This window comes from Gopherus evgoodei, unplaced genomic scaffold (assembly GCF_007399415.2).
Source record: "Gopherus evgoodei ecotype Sinaloan lineage unplaced genomic scaffold, rGopEvg1_v1.p scaffold_35_arrow_ctg1, whole genome shotgun sequence".
Classification (NCBI taxonomy): Eukaryota; Metazoa; Chordata; order Testudines; family Testudinidae; genus Gopherus; species Gopherus evgoodei.
In genome coordinates this window covers 2,684,087-2,708,102 of record NW_022060027.1, presented here as the reverse complement: position 1 = coordinate 2,708,102, position 24,016 = coordinate 2,684,087, and the positions used below count along the sequence as shown (strand labels likewise).

General features: G+C 54.8%; 3 protein-coding genes across 2 annotated transcripts; 1 reads left to right on the top strand and 2 right to left on the bottom strand.

Annotated features, from left to right (window-relative positions):
* Positions 1–24,016, top strand: part of LOC115641616 — a 147,818-nt gene that overhangs the window by 49,837 nt on the left and 73,965 nt on the right.
* Positions 2,919–8,577, bottom strand: LOC115641603 (THAP domain-containing protein 7-like). The gene is made up of 5 exons (XM_030544906.1): positions 8,455–8,577; positions 7,124–7,203; positions 6,359–6,514; positions 4,386–4,523; positions 2,919–3,849 (listed from the first exon to the last, which is right to left on the bottom strand). Exons 2-5 carry the CDS (start codon positions 7,201–7,203, stop codon positions 3,216–3,218), a joined length of 1,008 nt encoding a protein of 335 aa, XP_030400766.1. The 5' UTR covers positions 8,455–8,577; the 3' UTR covers positions 2,919–3,215.
* Positions 12,054–18,249, bottom strand: LOC115641532 (matrix metalloproteinase-9-like). Its single transcript, XM_030544736.1, has 4 exons — positions 18,183–18,249; positions 15,611–15,775; positions 14,023–14,178; positions 12,054–12,205 (listed from the first exon to the last, which is right to left on the bottom strand). Exons 1-4 carry the CDS (start codon positions 18,247–18,249, stop codon positions 12,054–12,056), a joined length of 540 nt encoding a protein of 179 aa, XP_030400596.1.

The following is a 24,016-nucleotide window of genomic DNA, read 5'->3' as shown; positions in this document are numbered from 1 at the left end:
TGGCCAGGGGAGTTGTCCCCCTCCCGCTCCCCCTCCTTAGCTGGTGACGCAATGCAAGGCTTAGTTGTTTAGTCTGGCACAATACCAAGATTTTGTACAGGAAATCACCGGTCAGTGCGAACTATCGAATGAAACCACCGGAATGTTAAAAAAAGGAACATTGCCACAAGGCAGAGGTTTGCCCTGCTGGCGAATAGGATAAAAAGACTGTTTTCAGCATACCACAGAGGGAAATGCACTCTGGATGCATTCGCAGAGGAAATCCCCAGGCAGCCCTGCAACAGACTGAACTTTTACTTGCACGGAGGGTGTGGGGGGGAAACTTACTTTATTAGCAAGGAAAGGAAACTAGCTATCAGACCCTCCGCACCCTGTGATTTTGCTGTGCGGCGTAACTGTTTCCACCACTTCCTCGCACTCCTAGCTAAATCTTTACTTCTTCCTAAATAAACCCCTCTGTTGCATTGTCAGTGCAGTGTGGTTTACAGGAGCGGTGGCTGAAGGCAAAACTGGGGTAGGCCTGGGGGCAGAGGATCTGGAATTTCTATGAGTAGCCTGTGCCAGGGGCTGGATATAAGAGGGCAAAGGGACTCAGGGTGCTCCTGTTATCATGCAAAGTGAAGTTGGGGCAGGCACTGCCCAGAAGAGAGTCCTTGGGTGGTGGAAGGGCTGGTGGAGTCAAGATGAAACCTGGCTACCACGAACTATCCCCTTTTGCTAGAGATGGGTCACAGTGCTGGGCACCCCGAGATCTATCACAGATGTGTCCCCTTCAGTGTAGATAACCCCCAGGGCCAGGACCCCTCCATTCGGGATCAAAAGAGTTCCCAACCATCAGTGACATGGTGTCACGTGGATGCAACTTTAGGACCTTGAAATGAGGGACAATTGTCTGACTGAGCCTTCACGGGAGGAGCCGGGGGCCCCGAGCTCGCTGTCCCCGATTCCCAGGAAACGTGAGCTGGGTCTCTCAGCTGGCAGAAGGTGGTGCTGAGAGCTGGGTTCGAGTGCCAGCCCAGCGCCTCAATCTCTCTGTGCCTTGCTTTCTCCTCTGTAGAATGAAAATGCTGATGCTCCCGTCCCACACCTCTGCCTGGTGCATGTCAACTGGGGCAGAGACCATCCCTCACATGGTGTCTGTGCAGCTCCGTGTAATGCTCCTGCTCATCCAGTGAAGGCTAAGCCAGGACAAGGTCCTGGGGTGGCTCTGGGTTGTTGGTTGCTCTACTGACATCGCTCTGGGTCCGACTGCCCCTGCCCTGTCCAGCTCATCAGCCTGGGCTGCTGAGTGATGGTGACCTAAAAGGAACTGTGGCCAACTGACCCTCTGCTGGGGGTCTGCTCCATTGACTCCTGCTGGGGCCAATGGGGCTGGATCCCCAGGTGAAAACGCCACCTTGCTCTGAGACATTGAGGGACGTTTTGGGAAGAACTAGGAGGCTGCTTGGATCTCTTCCCCACCCCCAGAGAAACCAGGACCTCTCCCACACATCCATGGCCTGGGAAGAAGGGGTGTCCGGACTCTCCCTGATTATGCCTGACCCACACCCCAAACAGGAAAGGGAGGTTCAGCCCTAGGAAAGATGCCCCCCATGGTACCTACTAGGGAACTTAATTACCTAGGCCAGTCCCAGGCCTGGACCGCTGTCCAGGTACGTTCCTCCTGATCGTCTACCTCCTCCATCTCTCATGCTGGGGTACTCCGGGTGATGCTGTCCATTTGGGGCAGTTACAGCGCACAAGGGAGCCAGTGGTTCAGGTGGGGAATCCAGCAGGGCCCCCCCACCCCCGAGCTTCCCTGCACAGGCCACCCCTGGGCCACAGAGAAGGCCGCCGCAGCCGTGGCACTATTTGCTGCGCTTGCTGGGCCTCACGGGTGGTGAGCAACGGGGGGCATGTTTTATAGACAGAGAACACGTCGGTGCTTGTGACAGTTTAGTCCTGAACTCGTCATTTTGTAATTACATGTAAAAAAAAACACCACGGCTGGTGTCAACCGGCCCAGATTCAGTGGGGTGACAGTTTAGTCCTGAACTCATCATTTCGTAATTACATGTAAAAAAAAAACCCCCACGGTTGGTGTCAACTGGCCCCGATTCAGTGGGGCCAGATCCGCAGCTGGTGTAACCCAACACTGTTCTGTTTGCTAGGGGTATTCACACCAGCTCGTTATCAAGTCTCCCAGTAGTCCATCTTCGCTGCCATGTGGCCCGTTTCATGCCCCTCATTTTATCGCTCAGCTGGGAGCTCAGCGCATTCGCAGTTCTGGTGCTTGGCCTGTCAGAGGGCAGGGGACGATCACATAGGTGGCATCAACCCCCTCCCCAGCCCCCACCGTGCCAACAGCAGGCCCCTGGCAGCCAGCATGGGGAGTGTGGGGGGATCAAGTAGCAGAGCCTGGGCAAGCTGGGATTCTGGTCCGGTGAGACTAAGGGAACCCCAAAGTCAAGGGGGAATGGATGCAGGGGGAAAATCGTAGGCATGGAGCTGAGGTGCTCATGGCCATAGGGCACACGTACAGTGGCAGTGCCTGCCCTGAAACTGACCCCGCAGCTCCCCCAGGGGCAACAGGCACACGCACACCAGAGGCAGTGCCTGCCCTGGAACCGACCCCGCAGCTCCCCCAGGGGCAACAGGCACATGCACACCAGGGGCAGTGCCTACCCTAGCACCTATCCCACAGCTCCCCTGGAGCAATGGGCACACACACACCAGGGGCACTGCCCGCCCTGGGACTGACCCAGCAGCTCCCCTGGGTCAATGACCACACGCACAGCAGGGGAAGTGCCTGCCCTGGGACTGAACCCACAACTGCCCTGGGGGCAATGGGCAAATGCACACTGGGGGCACTGCCCGCCCTGGGACTGATCCTGCAGCTGCCCCGCAGCCACACTCACACCAGGCTGTGCACACTCTGGGATCATCACCCCCACATAAAACAAGATCTTTATTTACAAACCCCATCGATCCGCCTCCCTGGCACAGAGGTGGAGGTCAGGGCGGGAGTGGGGGGCAGAGAAGTGCTGTCACAAGGTTTGTGTCTGCAGCCCTTGCCTGCCACATTTTGTGGGCAGGGAGTGAGCTCAGCCCATGGCCGAGCCACAGAGCCCAGGGCTTTGTGCCTGGGCGGAGGCCCGAGTCCCATGCAGTCCCTCTGGGGTGGAGTGAAGCCCCCCTGCCCTACGCACAGATGGCCCCTTAGCACAGTCCCAGGCTCACTCCAGGTCGCGCAGCAGCTGCAGCTCGAAGACCTGGAGGTGCTCCTTGAGCTGGCGCCGCATGTCCGGGGCCGCCCGCCGCTCCCGCTGCAACTCGCAGATGCGCAGCCGCAGCCGCTGTTCTCGCCGCTTGCAGGCCTGCAGCTGCCGCTGGACCCGGTCCAGGGCCTCCAGGGCTGCCTCTGCGCGCCGCTTCCACAGCAGGGCGCTGCCCACCTGGTAGCTGTGCTCGCTTTGGATGTAGGCGCCGGCCGGGGGCGGCAGGCGCAGCATGTAGAAAGACGGGGAGACGGGGCGGGGCGGCTCCGGGGTGGGCGACGTGGGGGCCTCTGAGGGGGCGTCTGTCTCTGGGAGCGTGGGGGCCTCTGTCTCTGGGAGTGCTGGTGTGGCTGTGGCCGCTTCCTGCCCCGTGGCCACGGCCGGGTACTCCAGGAGGATGTCCGATAGGCTGGCCAGGATGACGTCATGCTGATCCTCTAGCTCCGCCTCCTGGGGGAGCGGCCCGGGCAGGCTGCGGTGCTCAGTGGTGGGGGCGGCCGCGGGCGTGGCCAGCTCAGACTCCTCCTCCTCCGGGAAGCACGAGATCTCCGCATTGGCTGGGGAGTCCTGCTCCCCTTGGCCTGGATCGCGTCTGAGGGGAAAGAGCCCAACGCACTGCAGGGGGAAGGCAGAGCAGAGCCCCAGAGCAAGACCATCCCAACCCCCCTCAACCCCTGACCCCCAATCCAAACCTTAGGCAGCCCCAGCCCCGCCCACCTACACCCTGACCCCGCCCCCAGGATAGCCCCACCCCAACCAAGCCTGCGGTCAACATACAGGGACAGCCCTAGTTCTCCCCACCACCCGATCCTGACCCCGCCCCCTCAAATCTAGCCCAGGAGATAACATGCAGGGCTGCCCCACCCACTCCAGACCTTGACCCCGCTCCCTGCCCTACAGATCTGGTCTCCAATGCACACAGTCCAGCAGAGCCAGTTTCAGCTCCTCATTCGGACCCATTGCCCCCTGCCACGGCTGGGCCCCCATCAGTGTCATGGGGGCAGACTGGGCCCTTCTGATCCACAACCCAGCCTGCACACCCCTTGCTCCATGTGCTTTGCCTTGGCACATCCCAGCCCCTCACCCCACGACACAGCCCAGCAGACCATCTACAGGGCGGGCACTCACCTCCACTTCCTCCAGGCCCTGGCAGCTTTGGGGTCATCACCCTTCTGTCGAGAAGCCCTCACCTTCGCTGCCCGGCGCGCTTTGGAGAAGGACTCGAAGACGGTAGGGACGGCCCCCTCCTTGAGCCGGTGGTAGCCGCTGTGGAGAAACATCGGCAGGCACGAGCTGCCCCCGGCCCAGCTGGCTTGGGGAGAACCCCATCACCTTGGGAGGAAGCTCTCCTGGCACGGGGACTCTTGGATGGGAACGCTGTTCCACTAGCTTAGCTGGGTGTCTCTTTGCTGGCCTGGGAATATTTTTAAATGGCTCTTTGCCCTCTAGGAACCACTACGCCAAGATGAGGCTCTGACTTTGGGGCATACGGTTTTCAGTTTACCAGTCGGTCTGTCTTAGGCCGGGGCTACACTATGGGCAGCGCAGCAGCAGTGTAGACGCTTCCTGTGTTGATGGAGAGGCGGGTAATCCACCTCCCCAAGAAAATTCTTCTGTCGACCTAGCCATGTCCGCACCGGGGCGTAGAGCAGCTTAACTACGGCACCCGATGGTGTGAATTTTTCACACCCCTGAGCCATGTAGCTAGTAAGTGTATACCAGGGCTTAATTTGTGGTCACCTGCATGTGGGTTTCGAAATAAGCAGCAGTCTGACATTTTTACCCTCTCTCTTGCAAATCCCTTAGTCTCTGAACCACACCATGTTTTATTCAGGCGCTTAAGGCCCTGATTGGATCCCACGATTGGATCCACACAGCCAGCCCTGGGGGTCCCACATTCATAGATTTTTTAGGCCAGAAGATCATCTGCTCTGACCTCCCATCTAGCACCGGGCAGAGCATTTCATCCATTCTCCCCTGCCCTGAGCCCCGTGACTTGCCGGTAGTTATTGTACAATAGTTACAGGACGTTACATTCACACCTCACCCGGTTAACTTTCTGGCGCTGATGAGCTCTTTGTCCTATCACGCATCTGTGGGATGACTTTACTCACATGGATAAGTGGTTGCGGGTACGTTTAACCCACCTTACAATAAACCCCCACTACTTTTATGTTCTCAAAAACATTAACGTCAAACCCCCACCCTGTGCATTCTTTCGCTCGCTAGCAAGCCCCTGCATTAAGAGAGCTGCTGTAACAAACCGGAACTGCGTTTCAACATAATTCATTGCAAAATGGGGCCAAGGAACTGTGACAAACAGGCCTTAATTCAACTCTAGATCTCAGGGGAGACACACTGTCCTTCAGTCCTCACAGGGAGAGGGAGATGGGATGCGGATGCACGGGGGCGGGGGGAGAGAATAGACCAGCTCACTTTTGTGGGACAAAGGGAGTGTCTAGACTAGGGGAAACCATTGAGATCAGTCCCTCCTCACAGGGAGTGTAAGGGCATCTGGACCAGTGGGACCATACAGACCAGTTCACCTTCCTGGATAGAGGGGCTGTGTCTGGACTGGAAGGTGGGGGAACCGTATGGCCCAGTCCATCCTCACAGGGAGGGAAGGGTGAGGGCATCTGACCTATGGGGACCCGTATAGACCAGTCTATCTTCACTAGGGGGGGCATCTGGACTAGAGGGAACCACATGGACCAGTCCATCTTTGGGGGTACATGCCAGGACTAGGGGGAACTGTACAGACCAGTCCATCTTCCCACGGGTAGGAGGAGGTATGTCAGGATTAGGGGAACTGTATGGACCAGTCCATACTTCCAGAGGGCAGATGAAGAGGGTTCAGCACACGGCTCCACAAGGTCCAACCCACCCTCCCAGAGGGGAGAGGACCTGAACCAGGCATTTATGTGACTGGTGGCACTGTTCTTCTCCATCCCCCCCCCCCCACCCAAGCTGGGATGCCAGGGGCAGCTGCTGGCACAGTTATGGAGACCTGGTGAAAAAGCTCATCTCCCAAGCTAGCACCACCCAGCTTCGAGGCACAGAGCTGGGCATCCCTGGTTGTCGGCTCAGCCTCCTGCACCCACCTGATCCCCACCATCTCGAAGCAGCTCTTTTCGAAGTGCTTGGAGCAGAAGTAGATGTAGTCGGAGGCTGGATTCCAGGGGCCCTGGCCGCTCGGGTCCTTGCGCTGACAGTTCTCCAGCCACATGCTGCGCCGTGGGTTGTCCTTCTTGGGCAGCCTGCGAGGACAGAGATGGCACCGTTCAGCTCCCGGGAGAGGCATGGGCCAGGGCAGGGGTTCAACCGCCACAAGGAGGGGCAAAGGCAGATCCAGGAACAACCTCCCCCCAGGAGTTTTCAACCCAGAGATGCTAATGTCCTCTAGGTACGGAGAAGAAAAAGGAACACCACCTCCAAATGATCCACTGGAGATGGGACATAGGACCAGCCAGACTGGATCAGACCAAAGGTCTCTCTAGCCCAGCATCGTCTCCGACAGACCCCAGCTGCTTTAGAAGAAGAGGCAAGACACTCCCTAGTGGACAGCTCTGGAATAACCTGCCTACAAGGGAAAACTGGTCCTAACTCCTCAGCGATTCCTTTATCACACCAGGTCTCAGCTGTGGTTTTGGAGCAACAAGCTTTGATGATAATGACTGAGTCCTAGTGGCAGGAAGTTACGCAGGCTGGCTGTGCTGGGAAAGTATTTCCTTTCTGCTGGCATTACACTTACTGCCGTTCAGGGTACCTGGCTGTCCCCTTGCACCTTCCCCTCAGGGAGAGGAGGACGGAAGGGCTGGTTGTAAGGGGAGATTGTGGGGAGGAAGCAGGGCCAGGGTAGTTCTTACCGATGGAAGGAGATGCCTCGATTGCGGGTCTCGCGGGTGTCCCGCGTGCAGCAGCCGGTAGCAGAGCAGTGACGGGGCATCTGTGGGGAGAGAGACAGAGATGGGGAGGCCCTGAGAATCACTCCGCCCCACACACACACCAGAGCTACACTCCAGCCAGTGGCTCTCAGTCTTACCTACCTGACCACTAAAGCCAGGACACTCTCCTGCCCGCATCAATACCTACCCCATCACCCCCACCATAGCCAGGACACCCTCCCCTCCCCAATCCACGCCCTCAGCCCCCATAGCCAGGACACCCTCCCCTCCCCAATCCACGCTCTCAGCCCCCATAGCCAGAACATCCTCTCCTCCTCAATCCACGCCCTCAGCCCCCATAGCCAGGACACCCTCCCCTCCCCAATCCACGCCCTCAGCCCCCACAGCCAGGACACCCTCCCCTCCCCAATCCACGTCCTCAGCCCCCATAGCCAGGACACCGTCCCCTCCCCAATCCACTCCCTCAGCCCCCATAGCCAGGACACCGTCCCCTCCCCAATCCACTCCCTCAGCCCCCATAGCCAGGACACCCTCCCCTCCCCAATCCACTCCCTCAGCCCCCATAGCCAGGACACCCTCCCCTCCCCAATCCACACCCTCAGCCCCCACAGCCAGGACACCCTCCCCTCCCCAATCCACGCCCTCAGCCCCCATAGCCAGGACACCCGCCCCTCCCCAATCCACGCCCTCAGCCCCCACAGCCAGGACACCCTCCCCTCCCCAATCCACGCCCTCAGCCCCCACAGCCAGGACACCCTCCCCTCCCCAATCCACGCCCTCAGCCCCCACAGCCAGGACACCCTCCCCTCCCCAATCCACGCCCTCAGCCCCCATAGCCAGGACACCCTCCCCTCCCCAATCCACGCCCTCAGCCCCCATAGCCAGGACACCTGCTCCTCCCCTGTGAACATTTCCACCACATGTTGGATCTCTCAGCATCTGCATGTGACCCCCCCCCATAACCAGGACCCAGCAATACGGGAAGGGGGGTTCCACCCCCAGCCCCTGTTTGTGCCTCCCCAGCTTTGAATCCCTGGGCTCTGCGCACCTGCTGCGGAGCGGGGAGGCCGGCGGCCGGGGGGGGCACCCGAGGAGGGCAGGGAACCCCCGTGCGGGGAGGGGGAGTTGGGAGGGGCGGTGACGGGGGCGTATCCCCGGGGGGGGTCGGTGACGCGGCAAGGGAGTCCCCGGGGCTCCCGTGACGTAGCTGTGACGCGGGGGGTACCGGGGGGAAGCGGGAGCCGGTGACGCGGCGCGGGGGGAGGGGTCCCCGGAGCCGTTTCCGGTCTCACCTCCCCGCTCCCATCACTCCACAGAGGCTGCTGTCCAGAGTCTGGCGCAGGCGCAGCGGGGCCTCTCGCCGTGTTCTCGCGAGAGCTGGAAAGAGCCCGAACCCCGCCTGCCCGCGACAACCTCGCGAGAGCGAGGTCGGGTGCGCCGGCGGCCAATCGGATTCTGGGCCATGCCCTGCCCCCACCCCTGCTCGAGACAAGCCCCGCCCACCAAAGCTCCGCCCCTTCCCCTCCCGCCACAAGCTCTGCCCCACCTTCAACGTCTGCTACCGGCCCCGCTCTACAGAGCCCCGCCCCTTCCCCCAGAGCCCCGCCCTTCCCCAGATCACCTGACACAGGCCCTGCTCCACAGAGCCCCGCCCCTTCCCCATAGCACCTGACACAGGCCCCGCCCCTTCCCCATAGCACCTGACACAGGCCCTGCTCCACAGAGCCCCGCCCCTCCCCATATCCCCTGACACAGGCCCCGCCCCTTCCCATAGCACCTGACACAGGCCCCGCCTCTCAGAGCCCCGCCCTTCCCCATAGCACCAGCCACAGGCCCCGCCCCTCAGAGCCCCCCTTGTCTCACCCCCACCCACACCTCCAGCAGGGTGGTGCCGACCTCCAAGGGCAGGACCCCCCCCCCCTGGGCCTGGGCAGCCCTGAGGTGGCTCCTTCTCTGGCGATGGGGGGAGAGGTCCCTCGGGCTCTGCCTGGGGCCCTCCCAGCCCCATGGCCCTGGATCCGGTTTCAGGCTGCCCAGGCCGCCAGGTTTGCAACGTGGCACATCCAGGCCACGAGGATGGTGATCTGGCGCCTGGTGGAGACGGAGGCTCCCAGCTTGGCCCCCTGCTTGTGTTTGCCAAAATGTAAATCATTCGTTCCCTGCAACTTCCTGCCCTGGCCTCCCGAGGGCCCTGCTCACCGCCTGCATGCACCTGAGCCGATCCCATCTTCCCTTGCTTGGGCCAGATCTGTTGAATGGCTTCAGCCTAGGCAGGGCTGGCTGGTTTTGGAGGCATCACATCAGGGGTGCTGGAATGAGGGCAATCGGGGCCATGACTCCCCCTTTTTACTGGCCTTAAGGGCGAGTGAGGGGGTGAGGGGGCAGAGAAGAGCAATGGGGGGGGCGGTGTGAGGGCAGAGACTTGGGAGGAAAAGGTGGCACGGGAGCAGATCCTCAGAGGAAGGGGCAGGATGGAGGCTTGGGGGTGAAAGGGTGGCACAGGGATGGGACCTCAGGGGAAGAGGTAGTGCAGGGGGTCGTGGGCACAGTTCAGATGCCGGTGCTCACTCCCTCACACTTTTAGGAAGCTTCCACTGCTCCTGCATCACATCCTGCAGGGGAATTCACAACCTTACAATGTCGTGATGACATTTCACCATGAGATTATTGCCCAGCCTGTCTGATCCAAAATGAGCCACCTTCCCCATGGGCAGTGGACTGTGCTTAACCATGCTCAGACAACACAGGGAAGGTGTGGATATCCCCTCCACAAACGGGAATGCAAAGACTCACCAGACTGTGACAAGAACATACCAGAAGAATGATCACACTGGGTCAGACCATGGTCCATCTAGCCCAGTATCCTGTCTTCCAGCAGTAGCCATTGCCAGCTGCTTCAGAGGGATTAACAGAACAGGGAAACAAAACATTTCGCTTTTATAGAAATGAAGCTTTTTAATTTTCTAGAAACAAAACTTTTGGCTTAAGCCTCAATTGTTTTGTTGTTGAAAATTTCATTTTGTGGGAAATTTCAAAATTTGATGTTTTGTTCCATAAACAAATTTCAAACTTGTTGAATTTCCCATGACTTGAAAATCCCAGTCCGTGCATAGCTTATCTGGGAGACTTGAGACCAGAATCTACAGCCCAACCTAAGCACCTCTCGATCCTTATAACACCTCCTTGTCCTGCCGGGCCATTACCCCTATATTACAGATAGGGAACGGGTGCATCTACACGCAAAAAAAAAAAAAATTGCAGAAAGTCTGAGCCCAGATCTACTGATTCAGGCTCATGGGTCTCAAAACAGCAGTGTAGATATTTCCGCTTGCTCTGGAGCTCTGGCTCTGAGACCCAGAGAGGTGAGTTGGTCTGGGAGCTCCGGTGGGAATGTCTTCACTGCCTCCACGTGTTTTCAACCCTGCAGGGCAAGCCTGATTCCATAGCCCAATGCTCTGAGATATGGTGTTGTGAAGTTACTTTTTTTTGCAATGTAGATGTACCCTGAGGCACAGAGAGGGTAGGTTGAGGCTGCAATTTGGAGGTGTGATTACAGCGCACGGAGATATACCTGAGCTAACTAACTAGATTGGGTAGATCCGCCCATCCTGCAATCATTCCTCGCCCCGGCAGAATAGACATAGCCTGGGTGATTGGCTCAAGGGCACACGGAAAGTCCGTAGCAAAGCAGAGGATTAAAACCTAGACTCCCACGTGCTAGATATCTAACCACTGGGCAATCTAGCCTGCCAGCCGAGCAGGCTGTGTCTACACCGCACACTCAACCCGGACTCTGACTCCGGTTTGAGACCAAGGCCCACTTCTGTCCACACACTAAGCAGTCTGACTCAGCACAGCATTTTGCAATGTGGACGCAGCCCAGGGCTGTGTGGCGCAGAGTGGGCATGCTAGCATGGCTGCGAGACCCGGGTACAGCAACTGTCACAGAGCTGGGCTGAATGCGCAGTGTGGACGTACCCGGTGCTTCATTTGTGATGAAAGAGGTGCCAGGACTCAAGCAATTTTTTTACTTTCATAACTGACATGGCAAAGCCCAGATGTGCCAGGGCTCTGACAAGGAAGTCCTCACCCCGACTGCAAAACTGTCTGGTAAAGTTTTGAATGTACTTACTGAAATGCCAGTTCAGGAAGCTTTGAAATATTCCGAATTTAAGAAAGCTGTTTTACAAAGGTTTCAAATTACTCCTGAAGTATACGGGTTGAGATTTAAAAATCCTAAAAGGGAGGAATACAGGGGTGCGGACCGTCACATCCACCTACGCTCTGTGTGCTGAGGAGGCTGTCTGGAGTAGGAACAGGCTCTTGTCTGAATGTGGCAGGCCCGATCCTAAACCCACTGCAGACTTCCTGGGCTTTGGATTAGGAGACCAGCATGCCACCGCCCTGGCCTGATACTGATTCACCCTAGCAGGGCTTTCGGCCATTGGGAAAGAGGTACAGTCTTTACCTTCAGCTCTGGATCTGTGCAGAGCGGAAGTCACACTGGGTCCAGGTGTGCACAGATCTGTGTCGGTGGCTGAAAAGACCATCTCATTCCTGGCGCAAACGTCGCTGGAGTGCCTCACCGAGGCTGGATGGAGCAGGTGCTCTGGAAACCTCTGCCTCTTACAACACCAGCCCCTTGCGAGAAGACACAGCTCTCAGCTGGAGAAGGATTTAATTGCTTTGTAGTGGCAGTTGCGTCTCCAAAGCTTTGAAATATCCTAGCACCTCTGGGATCCATTGGAAGGCACTGTCCCCACCCCAGGAAACAATTACCACCCCTTCCCTGCTCCCAGTTCACTCTGCTCGTCTGCCAGTCTGAAATGCTTACTGGTGCCTTGGGCAAAGCTCGGGGGAGCATCACCCAGGATCAATCCTGAGCCAGCCCCTAACTGGTGGGGTCAGGGCTGTCGTAGTTGGGAGTGGTAGCACACCAGGATTGTCCCATCTTGTCATCGACTGCTGTAAAGCTGTGGTAGGTCGTGTCCTTATAGATGAAAGGGAAGACGCAAGGGCCGCTCTCCGAATTCCCCCCCACCGCTGGTGGAGAAAGGCAAATGAGGAAAGCGTTAAAATGGGGCAGAAGGCAGGATGCAGGGTAGGCGATTTGCTGGGAGGACTGGGGGTGAATTTGCTCAACAAAACTATTTTTAAGTGAAAAAAATGCTGATTCACGGGAACTGAAAGCGTTTCAACATTTTGCTAGTTTTGATGCATTTCCCGACTTGAAAAGATGTCGAGGGAAAGCAGCATGGAAAAGTTTAGACACGTTTGAAATTAAAAATAAATTCTGGGTTCCTGATGGGAGCATCTTTTTTTTTTTTAAATTTAAACTCATTAGAGAGAAAAAAAAGTTAAGAAAAAAGAAAAAAGGTGGAAATGGAAACGACGTTTCAAAATGATCGAAACAAAACGTTTCAACTGAGCCGAATTGAAAGAGAGTTTGGGTTTTCAGTTGATGAATATTTTCGAGGTTTCATTTTTGCCTCTCCAATCAAAGGTGGAAAAAATGTTGATATTCCTAAAGATATTTCTAGGGTAGGAAAAAGACTGAAAATTAGAGGAAGGTTTCTAACCATCAGAGGAGTGAAGTTCAGGAACAGCCTTCCAAGGGGGGTAGTGGGGGCAAAAAACATATCTGGCTTCAAGACTAAGCTTGTGTGATGAACTGGGACTGTTCTTACTGTGGTCTGTGAATGTTGAGTGGGGGGTGTTGGCCTGGGAGGCCCGTCTGCACTGGGGGATGGGAGACTGGCTGGAGGGAAGATGCCTGAGCATGTAAAGTGAGAACCCAGGAAGGGGTTGGAGGCCAGGCGACACCTCTGCTGGGAAGCTGAACAAAGGCTAGAGCGTGAGAGGAGTTTCAGGAGCTGGCTGGGGAATGGAGGGAAGGACGGACAGGGCTCTGACGCTCCAAGGAGGCTGTGGTGCTCCTGGGACCCCAAGATGGACCTAATTGGGGAGGATCCTGTTGTCCGTGCCTGCAAGACTGTCTTGGACTGTGTTCCTGTCATTTAAATAAACCTTCTGCTTTACTGGCTGGTTGAGAGTCATGGTGAATCGCAGGAAGCCGGGGGTGCAGGCCTTGACTCCCCCACACTCTGTGACAGCTTGATAAGTTTATGGAGACGATGGTATGATGGGATAGCCTGATTTTGGCAATTAATACGTCTTTGACTACTGGCGGTAAATATGCCAATGATCTGTGATGGGCTGTTAGGTGGGATGGGATCTGAGTTACTATAGAGAATTCTTTCCTGGGTGCTGGCTGGTGAGTCTTGCCCACATGCTCAGGGTTTAACTAATTTGGGGTCAGGAAGGAATTTTCCTCCAGGGCAGATTGACAGAGGCCCTGGAGGTTTTTCACCTTCCTCTGCAGCCTTGGGTATGGGTCATTTGCTGGAGGATTCTCTGAAGCTTGAGGTCTTTAAACCACGATTTGAGGACTTCAATAGCTCAGACATAGGTTAGGGGTTTGCTACAGGAGTGGGTGGGTGAGATTCTGTAGCCTGCCTTGTGCAGGAGGTCAGACTAGATGATCATAATGGTCCCTTCTGACCTTAAAGTCTATGATTCTATAGCTCATTCCCAGATCCAATGTCTCAATCTGCTACCCAGACACAGAATCACTGAGATCGGGGCCTCATCGCGCCAGGCACTGCCCAGATACAATCACTGGGATTGGGCCCCGTCATGCCAGATGCTGCCCAGACACAGAGACGCCGAGATCGGGGCCCCATCGGGCCGGGTGTTGCCCAGACACAAAGTCATAGAGATCGGGGTCCTGTTGCGCTGGGCGCTGCCCATACCAGCTGCAAAGTGCACCCACCCCTTGTGTCTCTCTTGGCCCCATGTACCTGCCATGCCGCAGTACCTCCATTTATGGTCCGCATCATAGTTCCTCGTGGTGGCACACCAGGGCCGCTTGCTGTCATCCATGGTGCAAGTCGTGTACCTCCTGCCTTTGTACCAGAATGGGAATGTACAGGGCTTCTCCGATTTCCCGCCAAGCACTGGGAGAGATCAGGCAGGGGAGGGAGATGGGACGTGGGAGACATGGGAAACAGAGAGCATGCTGGGTAATGTGGGACACACTCAAACCAGAATCGCCCCCAAAATGAGGCTGTGTCCAGGTAAATAAAACCCTGAGCCCCCCAGCAGCCTGGCCACTGCCTCCCAATCACTCTGGGGTAGTGCAGGGAATGGGGGTCAGGATTATGGGGCTCCCACAGAGCTGTGGGAGGAGCTAGAGTTGCCAAATTTCTAATAGCAGAAAACTGAATACCCTTGCCCTGCCCCTTCTCTGAGGCTCTGCCCCCACTCACTCCATCCCCCTCCCTCTGTCACTCGCTCTCCCCAACCCTCGCTGACTTGCTCGTTTTCACTGGGCTGGGGCAGGCGACTGGGGTGTGGGAGGGATGTGGGCTCTGGGGTGGGCCAGGGATGAGGGGTTTGAGGTGCAGAGGGGGCTCCGGGCTGGGGCAGAAGGTCGGGGTGTGGGAGGGGTGCAGGCTCTGGGGTGGGGCCAGGGATGAGGGACTTGGGATGTGGAAGGAGTTCCAGTCTGGGGCAGAAGGTCAGCGTGCAGAAGGGATGTGGGCTCTGGGGTGGGGCTGGGAATGAGGGTTTGGGGGTGCAGGATCTGGGCAGCGCTGACTTCAGGTGACTCCTGGGAAGTGGCGACCTGTCCCTCTGGTTCCTAGGCTGAGGGGTGGCCAGGGAGCTCTGTGCACTGCCCCTGCCCACAGGCACTGTCTCCGCAACTCTGATTGGCCGCAGCTCCTGGCCAATTGGAGCTGTGGAGTCGGTACTTGGGGCTGCGCCTGCGGGTGGAGTCAGCGTGTGTAGCGCCCCTGGCCTCCCCCTTGCCTAAGAGCTGGTGGGACATGCTGGCACAGAGCCAGGCAGGGAGCCTGTCTTAGCCCTGCTGCGCTGCCAACTGGACCTTTAATGGCTTGGTCAGCAGTGTTGACCGGAGCCACAAGGGTCCCTTTTCGACTGGGTGTTCTGGTGACAAACTGGACACCTGGAAACCCTAGGGGGAGCCCAGGGCCGGGCTATCAGATGTTGCGGGTCGGGAGTGAGAGGCACCGGCAGAGCTGGGGGGAGCCCAGGGCTGGGCTAGCAGGGGTTGCGGGTCGGGAGTGAGAGGCACTGGCAAAGCTGTGGGGAGCCCAGGGCTGGGCTAGCAGGTGGCTGTGGGTCAGGAGTGAGAGGCACCGGCAGAGCTGGGGGTGGGGAGCCCAGGGCCAGGCTAGCAGGGGGCTGTGGGTCAGGAGTGAGGGGCACTAGTGGACCTGGTGGGGGAGCCCAGGGCTGGGCTGGCAGGGGGCTGCGGGTTGGGATGAGGGTCCCTTGCTGAGCTGGGTCCATGGGGAGACCCTGGGCCCGTCAGTGTTGTTGTGCCCATGTCCCCTGGCTGGGGAGCCCCCGGAGGCACCATACATGTGTCAGGGCAGGAGCTCCTGCGCCCGTCCGTGTCGTAGTTTGCCGTGGTGGAGCACCAGGGCTGGGCCCCGTGGCTCTGCTCCATGGCGCAGGTGTGGAAAGTGCGGCCCCTATACACGAAGGGGAAGAAGCAGGGCTGGCCACCCGCGTTCCCGCCGGAGGCTAGGGGGAGACACAGACAGGGGGCAGCGCAAATGGGTGCAGACCCCTCACCCCACCCTGGGCTGGTTCAGATGCTCAATAAACCCTCCTGTTTTACGCTGGCTGAGGGTCTCTCCGGGCTAGAGAACAGGGTGGCATTATTCCCTCTGGGAGCAGAGGCCTCGGGAGGGTCCAGAGCGAGTGCACTCCTCAGGGGGCCCAGGGCGAGAGACAGACGTGCTAAGGCTCAGATAGGTGCGGCTCCAGGAGGCAGAGGGGCTTAACCCCCCAGAGAGTGGACCCTCGAGAAGGTTCCCTCCAGGGACCGTATGGGGCCAAGAATGGGCACAACCTGTGAGTCTGTGACAAAGGGTCTGACCCATTGACAGACAGATAGAGAGATGGCAGGGGTGTACTGGGCTAGACAGATAAACAGAGAAGGGGCATGTGGGGTTAGAGAGAGAGACAGAGGGGATGCATGGGGTTAGACAGATGGGGGCATATGGGGCTAGACAGACAGGGGCATATGGGGCTAGACAGACAGATGGGGAGTGTATGAGGCTAGAGAGACAGACAGATGGGGGGCATATGGGGCTAGACAGATCGGAAGTATATGGGGTTAACCAGACAGACAGAGGGGGTATATGGGGCTAGACAGACAAATGGGGAGTGTATGGGGTTAGACAGACAGACGGGGAGGTATATGGGGATAGACAGACAAATGGGGAGTGTATGGGGTTAACCAGACAGACAGATGGGGTATATGGGGCTAGACAGACAGAGAGGGTTATATGGGGTTAGACAGACAAATGGGGAGTGTATGGGGTTAGACAGCGAGAAGGACTGTGTGGCTTTGCCCTGCCCAGGTCCTGGAGGTGTCGCTGGGGCGGGTGCCAGGAAGATGGTGGCCGAGTGCCAGGACATGGGCCAGACCTGCCAGCTCCGGGCGTGTAGGATCACAAGTGGGGAACACGACGGTTGTCTGTGCTACCCAGCGCTGCCCCCCGTCCCCATCCCATCCCCCGGCTTCTTCTCCACCACCATTCTGCCCCCTGGCTGCCCCCCATCCCATCCCCCGGCTACCCCCCATCCCAATCCTAACCCCTGGCTGCCCCCGTCCCATCCCCTTGCTGCTCCCTGACCCTTGGTTGCCCCCATCCCTGTCCCACCCCAGGCACTCACCCTCCTCAGAGCAGAACTTGTAGGCCCTGTCCCGGTCGTAGTTGGTGGTGGTGGTGCACCAGATGCTGGATCAGACGCTGGCCCAGATGCTGTCCTTGGTTGTGCATTCCGTGTAGACCTTGCCCTTGTAGGTGAAGGGGAAGATGCAGGGGGCAGGGTCCGCACCTGGCCATGAACAAGGGACAGAGATCAGAAATGGGGGGGAACACAGATCCCTGGGCTGGGGATCAGGATGCCTGGGTTCTCTCCCTGGTTCTGGGAAGGGAAAGGAAGGGAGAGGTGTCTAGTGGTTGGGGGAAGGTGCTGGGAACCAGGACTCCTGGGTTCTCTCCCTGGCTCGGGGAGGAGAGGGGCAGGGGCTCTAGTGGTCAGAGCAGAGCGGACTGAGAAATTCCTGCTGTCCATCTCTGACCCGCTGCCAGGTTGGTATGTCACGCATCATTTCACAAAACACACTGTGCTACTCTACACAATGACAGCGTGTCCCACTGCACTTCACCACAGCCCCCAGGCCACGACACTAATCCACAACACGCTGCTCCACAACACACAGTGTGTATTACGCTCCACAACACAACAAAACAGTCCCCTGAACAGTACCATACGGCTCCATCGCACAACACAGTCTGTTACACTTCACATCACACAACTCTACAATGACAGACTGCTCCTCGGCACACACTCTCCTACACTGTTCCACAACACAACAGCCTGCTCCAGCTCCACAACATGCACTCCACAACACAACACACAGCTACACAACATGCATTCTACTACACAACAGAACAGGTGCTCCACAACACAACACACTTCTACACAACATGCATTCTACTACACAAGACAACACAACAGCACATTGTTTCACAACACGCACTCTATTACACAATACAACAGGCGCTCCCCAACACAACACACCACTCCCCAACATGCATTCCACTACAATACACTGCTCCACAACACATACTTTACTACACAACACACTGCTCCACAACATGCATTCTACTATGCACAACAGCCTACTGCGCAACACAACACGAACTTTACTCCACTACACAACATACCACTCCCCAACATGCACTCCACTGCTCTACAACTCCCTGCTCCACAAAACATACATTACTACACAACAGCACACTGCTCCACAACACGCACTCTACTAAACACCAACACCCTGCTGCACAGCCACACACTCTACCACACTACACACCAACAAACACCAACCCAAGACAGCCCCTGCCTCCCTTACCCTGGGTCCCCACGCAGAGCAGTGCCAGGGCCCAGGCCAGGACGCACGTGGCTGCAGATGAAGCCATTGTCCCGTCCTCACTGCCCCAGCCCCGGAGCCCCAGCCCCATATATACAGCCTCCCTTGGGGGCTCCTCCCCTTGGCCGCCCCCAGGGGATTGTCAGATGGCTTGCCACCTCACCACCCTGCCACACCAATGGCAAATCATCAGCCCTCTGCTTCCTGAAACCTGAGCCCCCCTGCCCACACCTCACTCCTTGGCCAGACTGTCTCATTGTCCCCCACAATGAAACCCCCAAAGCCCAGGGGCCCAGATCCTGGCAAAGGGATTCAAAACCAGTGGAAATTAGGTGCTTAAATACCTGCGTGGCTTAGGAGAAGTGAGAGATTCAATCCCTCCTGGATATGGTGTGCCAGGAATTTTTGACACGAATTTCCAGCTGGAAAGATAGCTCTGATGCAGGTGAAACGGTGTGTGGGGAAAAGTGGCTTTTGCCCCATTGTTTGTCTTGAAAAAGGAATGTTTGAAATTCTTGAAAGGAGCCATCCGGAAATTCCAGGACAGTTTTGGGGAATTTTCACTTTTGCAACACAGAAACAATCACTCAAAATTAAAGATGCACCCAGCCCCTACTGCATTCTGTAATTTATGGTTAGCCCCACCTGTCTTGGTCTGGAGATTTTGGACACAGAAAAGTTCTGGCTTGGAATGGCTTTTTGTTTCAAAATTTGTTAACTGGTAAGGGACGAAAAAAGTAGATAAAAAAATAGGTCAAAACTGAAAAAAAATTAATTCAAATTTATTGCAATGATTGAGTCATATGGAGTTTGTTTTTTATTTTTGGTGCAGGACCATTTTTGAGGTTTGGACTTTTCGTGATGGCAAATTGTTGAGATTTCACTTTTCTGTGTCAGAAAAATGCCAAGATTTCCACTTGTGATGATCAAATTTAAGATTTCAGTCCTTCAGGACAGGAATAGTTTGAGATTTTCACTTTTTGTCAGAAGACCACAAGAGCAGCCCTACTGGGTCAGACCAAAGGTTCATCTAGCCCAGTTTCCTGTCTTCTGACAGTGGCCAATGCCAGGTGCCCCAAAGGGAATGAACAGAACAGGGAATTATCAAGTGATCCATCCCCTGTTGCTCATACCCAGCTTCTGGCAAACAGAGGCCAGGGACACCATCCCTGCGCATCCTGGCTAATAGCCATTGATGGATCTGTCCTCCATGAATTTATCTAGTTCTTTTTTGAACCCTGTTATAGTCTTGGCCTTCACAACATCCTCTGGCAAAGAGTTCCACAGGTTGACTGTGCGTTGGGTGAAGAAATACTTCCTTTTGTTTGTTTTTAAACCTGCTGCCTATTAATTTCATTTGGTGACCTCTAGTTCTTGTGTTATGAGACATAGTAAACAACACTTCCTTATCTACTTTCTGTACACCAGTCATGATTTTATAGACCTCAATCATATCTCCCCTTAGCCATCTCTTTTCCAAGCTGAAAAGTCCCAGTCTTATTAATCTCTCCTCATACCGAAGCTGTTCCATACCCCTCATCATTTTTGTTGCCCTTTTCTGAACCTTTTCTAATTCCAGTGTATCTTTTCTGAGATGGGACAACCATACTTGCATGCAATATTCAAGGTGTGGGTGTACCATGGCTTTATATAGGGACAACATGATGTTTTCTGTCCTATTTTCTATCCCTTTCTTAATTATTCCCAGCATTCTGTTTGCTTTTTTGACTGCCGCTGCACACTGAGTGGATGTTTTCAGAGAACTATCCACAATGACTCCGAGATCTCTTTCTTGAGTGGTAACAGCTAATTTAGACCCCATCATTTTATATGTATAGTTGGGATTATTCTTTCCAATGTGCATTACTTTGCATTTATCAACATTGCATTTCATCTGCCTTTTGGTTGCCCAGTCACCCAGTTTTGAGAGATCCTTTTGTAGCTCTTCTCAGTCTGCCTGGGACTTAACTATCTTTAGTCATTTTGTATCATCTGCAAATTTTGCCATCTCACTGTTTACTCCCTTTTCCAGATCATTTATGAATATGTTGAATAGGACTGGGCCCAGAACAGACCCCTGGGGGATACCACTATTTACCTCTCTCCATTCTGAAAAGTGACCATTTATACCTACCTTTTGTTTCCTATCTTTTAACCAGTTACCAATCCAGGAGGGCACCTTCCCTCTTCTCCAGTGGCAGCTTACTTTGCTTAAGAACCTTTGGTGAGTGACCTTGTTAAAGGCTTTCTGAAAATTGAAGTACAGTATATCCACTGGATCCCCTTGGTCCACTTGCTTGTTGGCCCCCTCAAAGAATTCTAGTAGATTGATGAGGCATGATTTCCCTTTACGAAAACCATGTTGACTCTTTCTCAACAAATTATATTAACCTCTATGTCTGACAATATTGTTCTTATAGTTTCAACCAGTTTGCCCGGCACTGAAGTCAGGCTTACCGGCCTGTAATTGCCGGGATCACCTCTGGAGCCCTTTTCAAAAATTGATGTCACATTAGCTACCCTTCAGTCATCTAGTACAGAAGCTGATTTAAATGATAGGTTACAGACTACAGTTAGTAGTTCTGCAATTTCACATCTGAGTCCCTTCAGAACTCTTGGGTGAATGCTATTTGGTCCCAGTGACTTATTGCTGTTTAATTTATCAATTTGTTCCAAAACGTCCTCTAATGATACCTCAGTCTGAGACAGTTCCTTAGATCTGTCATCTAAAAAGAGTGTCTTAGGTTTGGGAATCTCCCTCACATCCTTAGCCATGAAGACCGATGCAAAGAATTCATTTAGTTTCTCCGCAGTGGCTTTATCATCCTTGAGTGCTGCTGTAGCACCTCGATCGTCCAGTGGCCCCTGCTTCTGATGTACTTAAAATAATTCTGCTATTACTTTTTGAGTCTTTGGCTACCTGTTCCTCAGATTCTTTTTTGGCCTTCCTAATTGTATTTTTACACTTCATTTGTCAGAGTTTAACTAACCTCCTCATTTTTGTGTAGTTCCCCTTTCCGAAATTAAATGCTACATTGTTGGGCCGTGATGAGAAATAATTGAGATTTCGCCTTTCCGTGTCAGAAAAATGACTTTATGATGGGAAAATTGAGAAATTGACTTGTTGGGTCAGGAAAATCTTCGAGATACTGACTTTTTGTGATAGAAAATATTTGAGATTTCACCTTTCAAGGTGAGAACATTTTTGAGGTTTTGACTTTTTGGGACTGAAAAATTTTCAAGATTTCAGTTTTCTGACATGGCGACTTTGCAGGATGAAGTATTTTTGGGATTTTAACTTTTCAGGATGGGAAATTTTGTCAAAATATCGACAATTTTGCCAGCAGAGGAAATCTACTGCCTTCCCACCTCTACTCCTGCACTGTGTATATAACAACCACTGACCCCCTGTCATAAACAGATAGCTAAGGGTTAATGTCTCTTTCACCTGTAAAGGGTTAACAAACAGTGACCTGCAACACCTGACCAGAGGACCAATTAGGAGACAAGATACTTTCAAACCTCGGTGGAGGGAAACCTTTGTTTGTGTTTTTGAGTTTGGCTTTGTTCTCTCTGAGTCCTGGAAGGGACTAGACATGCAACCAGGTTTCTTGCCAATCTCCCTGCTACAGTCTCATATATGCAAAATAGCAAGTATTTAGTAAGGAAGGCGGTTATAGTCTTTTAATTGTTTTTTTCCTTTATTTGCAAATGTGTATCTGGCTGGTAGAGTTCTAATGTGTATTTGGCTGAAAGTATTTTACATTATATTTCTGTTAGAGGAGGCTTTTCCTCCAGTTTCTATAAACTGAAAGACCCTTTAATAGTTCATCTTGAATTTACAGTGATTTTCTTTATTTTCTTTTCTTTTTATTAAAAGTTTTGTTTTCAGGACCTGTTTGATTTTTCCCCCCTTGTTGAGGCTCAAGGGAATAGAGTTTGTACTTAACAGGGAAGAAAGAGAAGGGAGGGGAGAGGGGTGGAATCCCTTTGTTTTAGGTTCACGGAGCTTGAATCTGTATTGCCTCTGGGTGAGGGAGAAGGGGAAGGAACATCCCTCCCTGTTTTAAGATTCAAGGGGTTTGAATCACAGTATCTTCCAGGGTAACCCAGGGAGGGAAGCCTAGGAAAGGCACTGGTGAAGGAAAGAGTTTACTTTCCTTGTGTTAAGATCCAGGGGGTCTGGGTCTTGGGGGTCCCCAGGGAAGGTTTTGGGGGGACCAGAGTGTATCAGGCACTGGAATTCCTGATTGGTGGCAGCGCTACAGGTTCTAAGCTGGTAATTGAGCTTAGAGGAATTCATGCTGGTACCCATATTTTGGACGCTAAGGTTCAGAATTGGGAAAGATACCATCACATCCCCTCCCTCTGCCTGGTCCTCAACAATTTAATATCGAGCCATGCCCTTCTCCCCAGTGAACTATAGAAGCAAGCGTGGTCAGCTTTCAGCTGTAGTAGGTTGTTATCCTCTCTCCAGCTAGAGGGGAAAATGCCACCTGCTGTCCATGCCTCTACATGAAAGGGGCAGCTCCTGAAAATTAACCAATGCTGCTCTCAGCATCTCTGGCAATCAGTTTAACCCCAGGAGCCACTCCTTCCTGGATCATGTGCCTTTCACAGGGTCCCAGCCAAAATTTGGGTCCCTGGTGTGGTTGGCACCATTCCAAGGCAAACAGGATGTTTCTGAGGAACAGGAGCACTGCCTAGGTCTGTTTACATGTCCAGGTGACCGTGACTGGATAATCCCTGAGTATATTTACTTTCCACCAAGCAAACAGGCTCCATCAGCTGGTGCTTAGGAGGAAAGTGTCTGTGACAGTGCACTCATCACAGTGTTGGGTCCTGCCGCCAAGGGCTGAGAAAAGCAGTGGGAGAGGGCTGCTGGTCGGGACTGAGGGGCACCGATGGAGTTACGGGAGAGGGAGGAGACCAGGATCAGGTTGTGGCGGAGGCTACAAGATGGACTGAGAGGCATTGCAACAGCTGGCGGTGTGGGGAGCAGGGCTGGGATAGCAGGGGCTGTGGGTTAGGATTGAAGGGCACTAGTAGAGCTGTGGGGAAGGGAGCTGCTCAGACCCAGAGTCGCCGAGATCGGGGCCCCGTCGGGCCGGGCGCTGCTCAGACCCAGAGTCGCTGAGATCGGGGCCCCGTCGGGCCGGGCGCTGCCCTGACACAGAGTCACCGAGATCGGGGCCCCGTCGGGCCGGGCACTGCTCAGACACAGAGTCACCGAGATCGGGGCCGCGTCGGGCCGGGCGCTGCTCTGACACAGAGTCACTGAGATCGGGGCCCCGTCGGGCCGGGCGCTGCTCAGACCCAGAGTCGCCGAGATCGGGGCCCCGTCGGGCCAGGCGCTACTCAGACCCAGAGTCACTGAGATCGGGGTCCCGTCACGCCAGGCGCTGCCCAGACACGGAATCACCAAGATTGGGACCCCTTCGTGCCGGGCGCCTCCCAGACACAAAAAGTTCACAGTTTTAATGGGCACCACCTAGGGTGAAAGGAAAACTCTCCTCCCACTGCCACAGTTGAAGAACAGGGGCTATGGGGACGTGGAGGGACTTGTCCAGCTCTGGTGGTGCTGGGTGCATCGGAAACCAAGAAGCCAATTATTCCTGTGGGGGAAACTGAGGCACACTACAGCCTCGATCCTAAAAGGCGCTTACGTACCTAAATCCCATTGGTTTCCATGCAATCCAGATGCCTAATTCCCTTTGGGAATTTGCAGCCAGGTAAGCTGCTCACGGTCACCCAGTGACTTGCTAGAAGAGTAGAATCAGCTCTCTCAAAGCCCACCCACAGAGGGGGAGCACTGC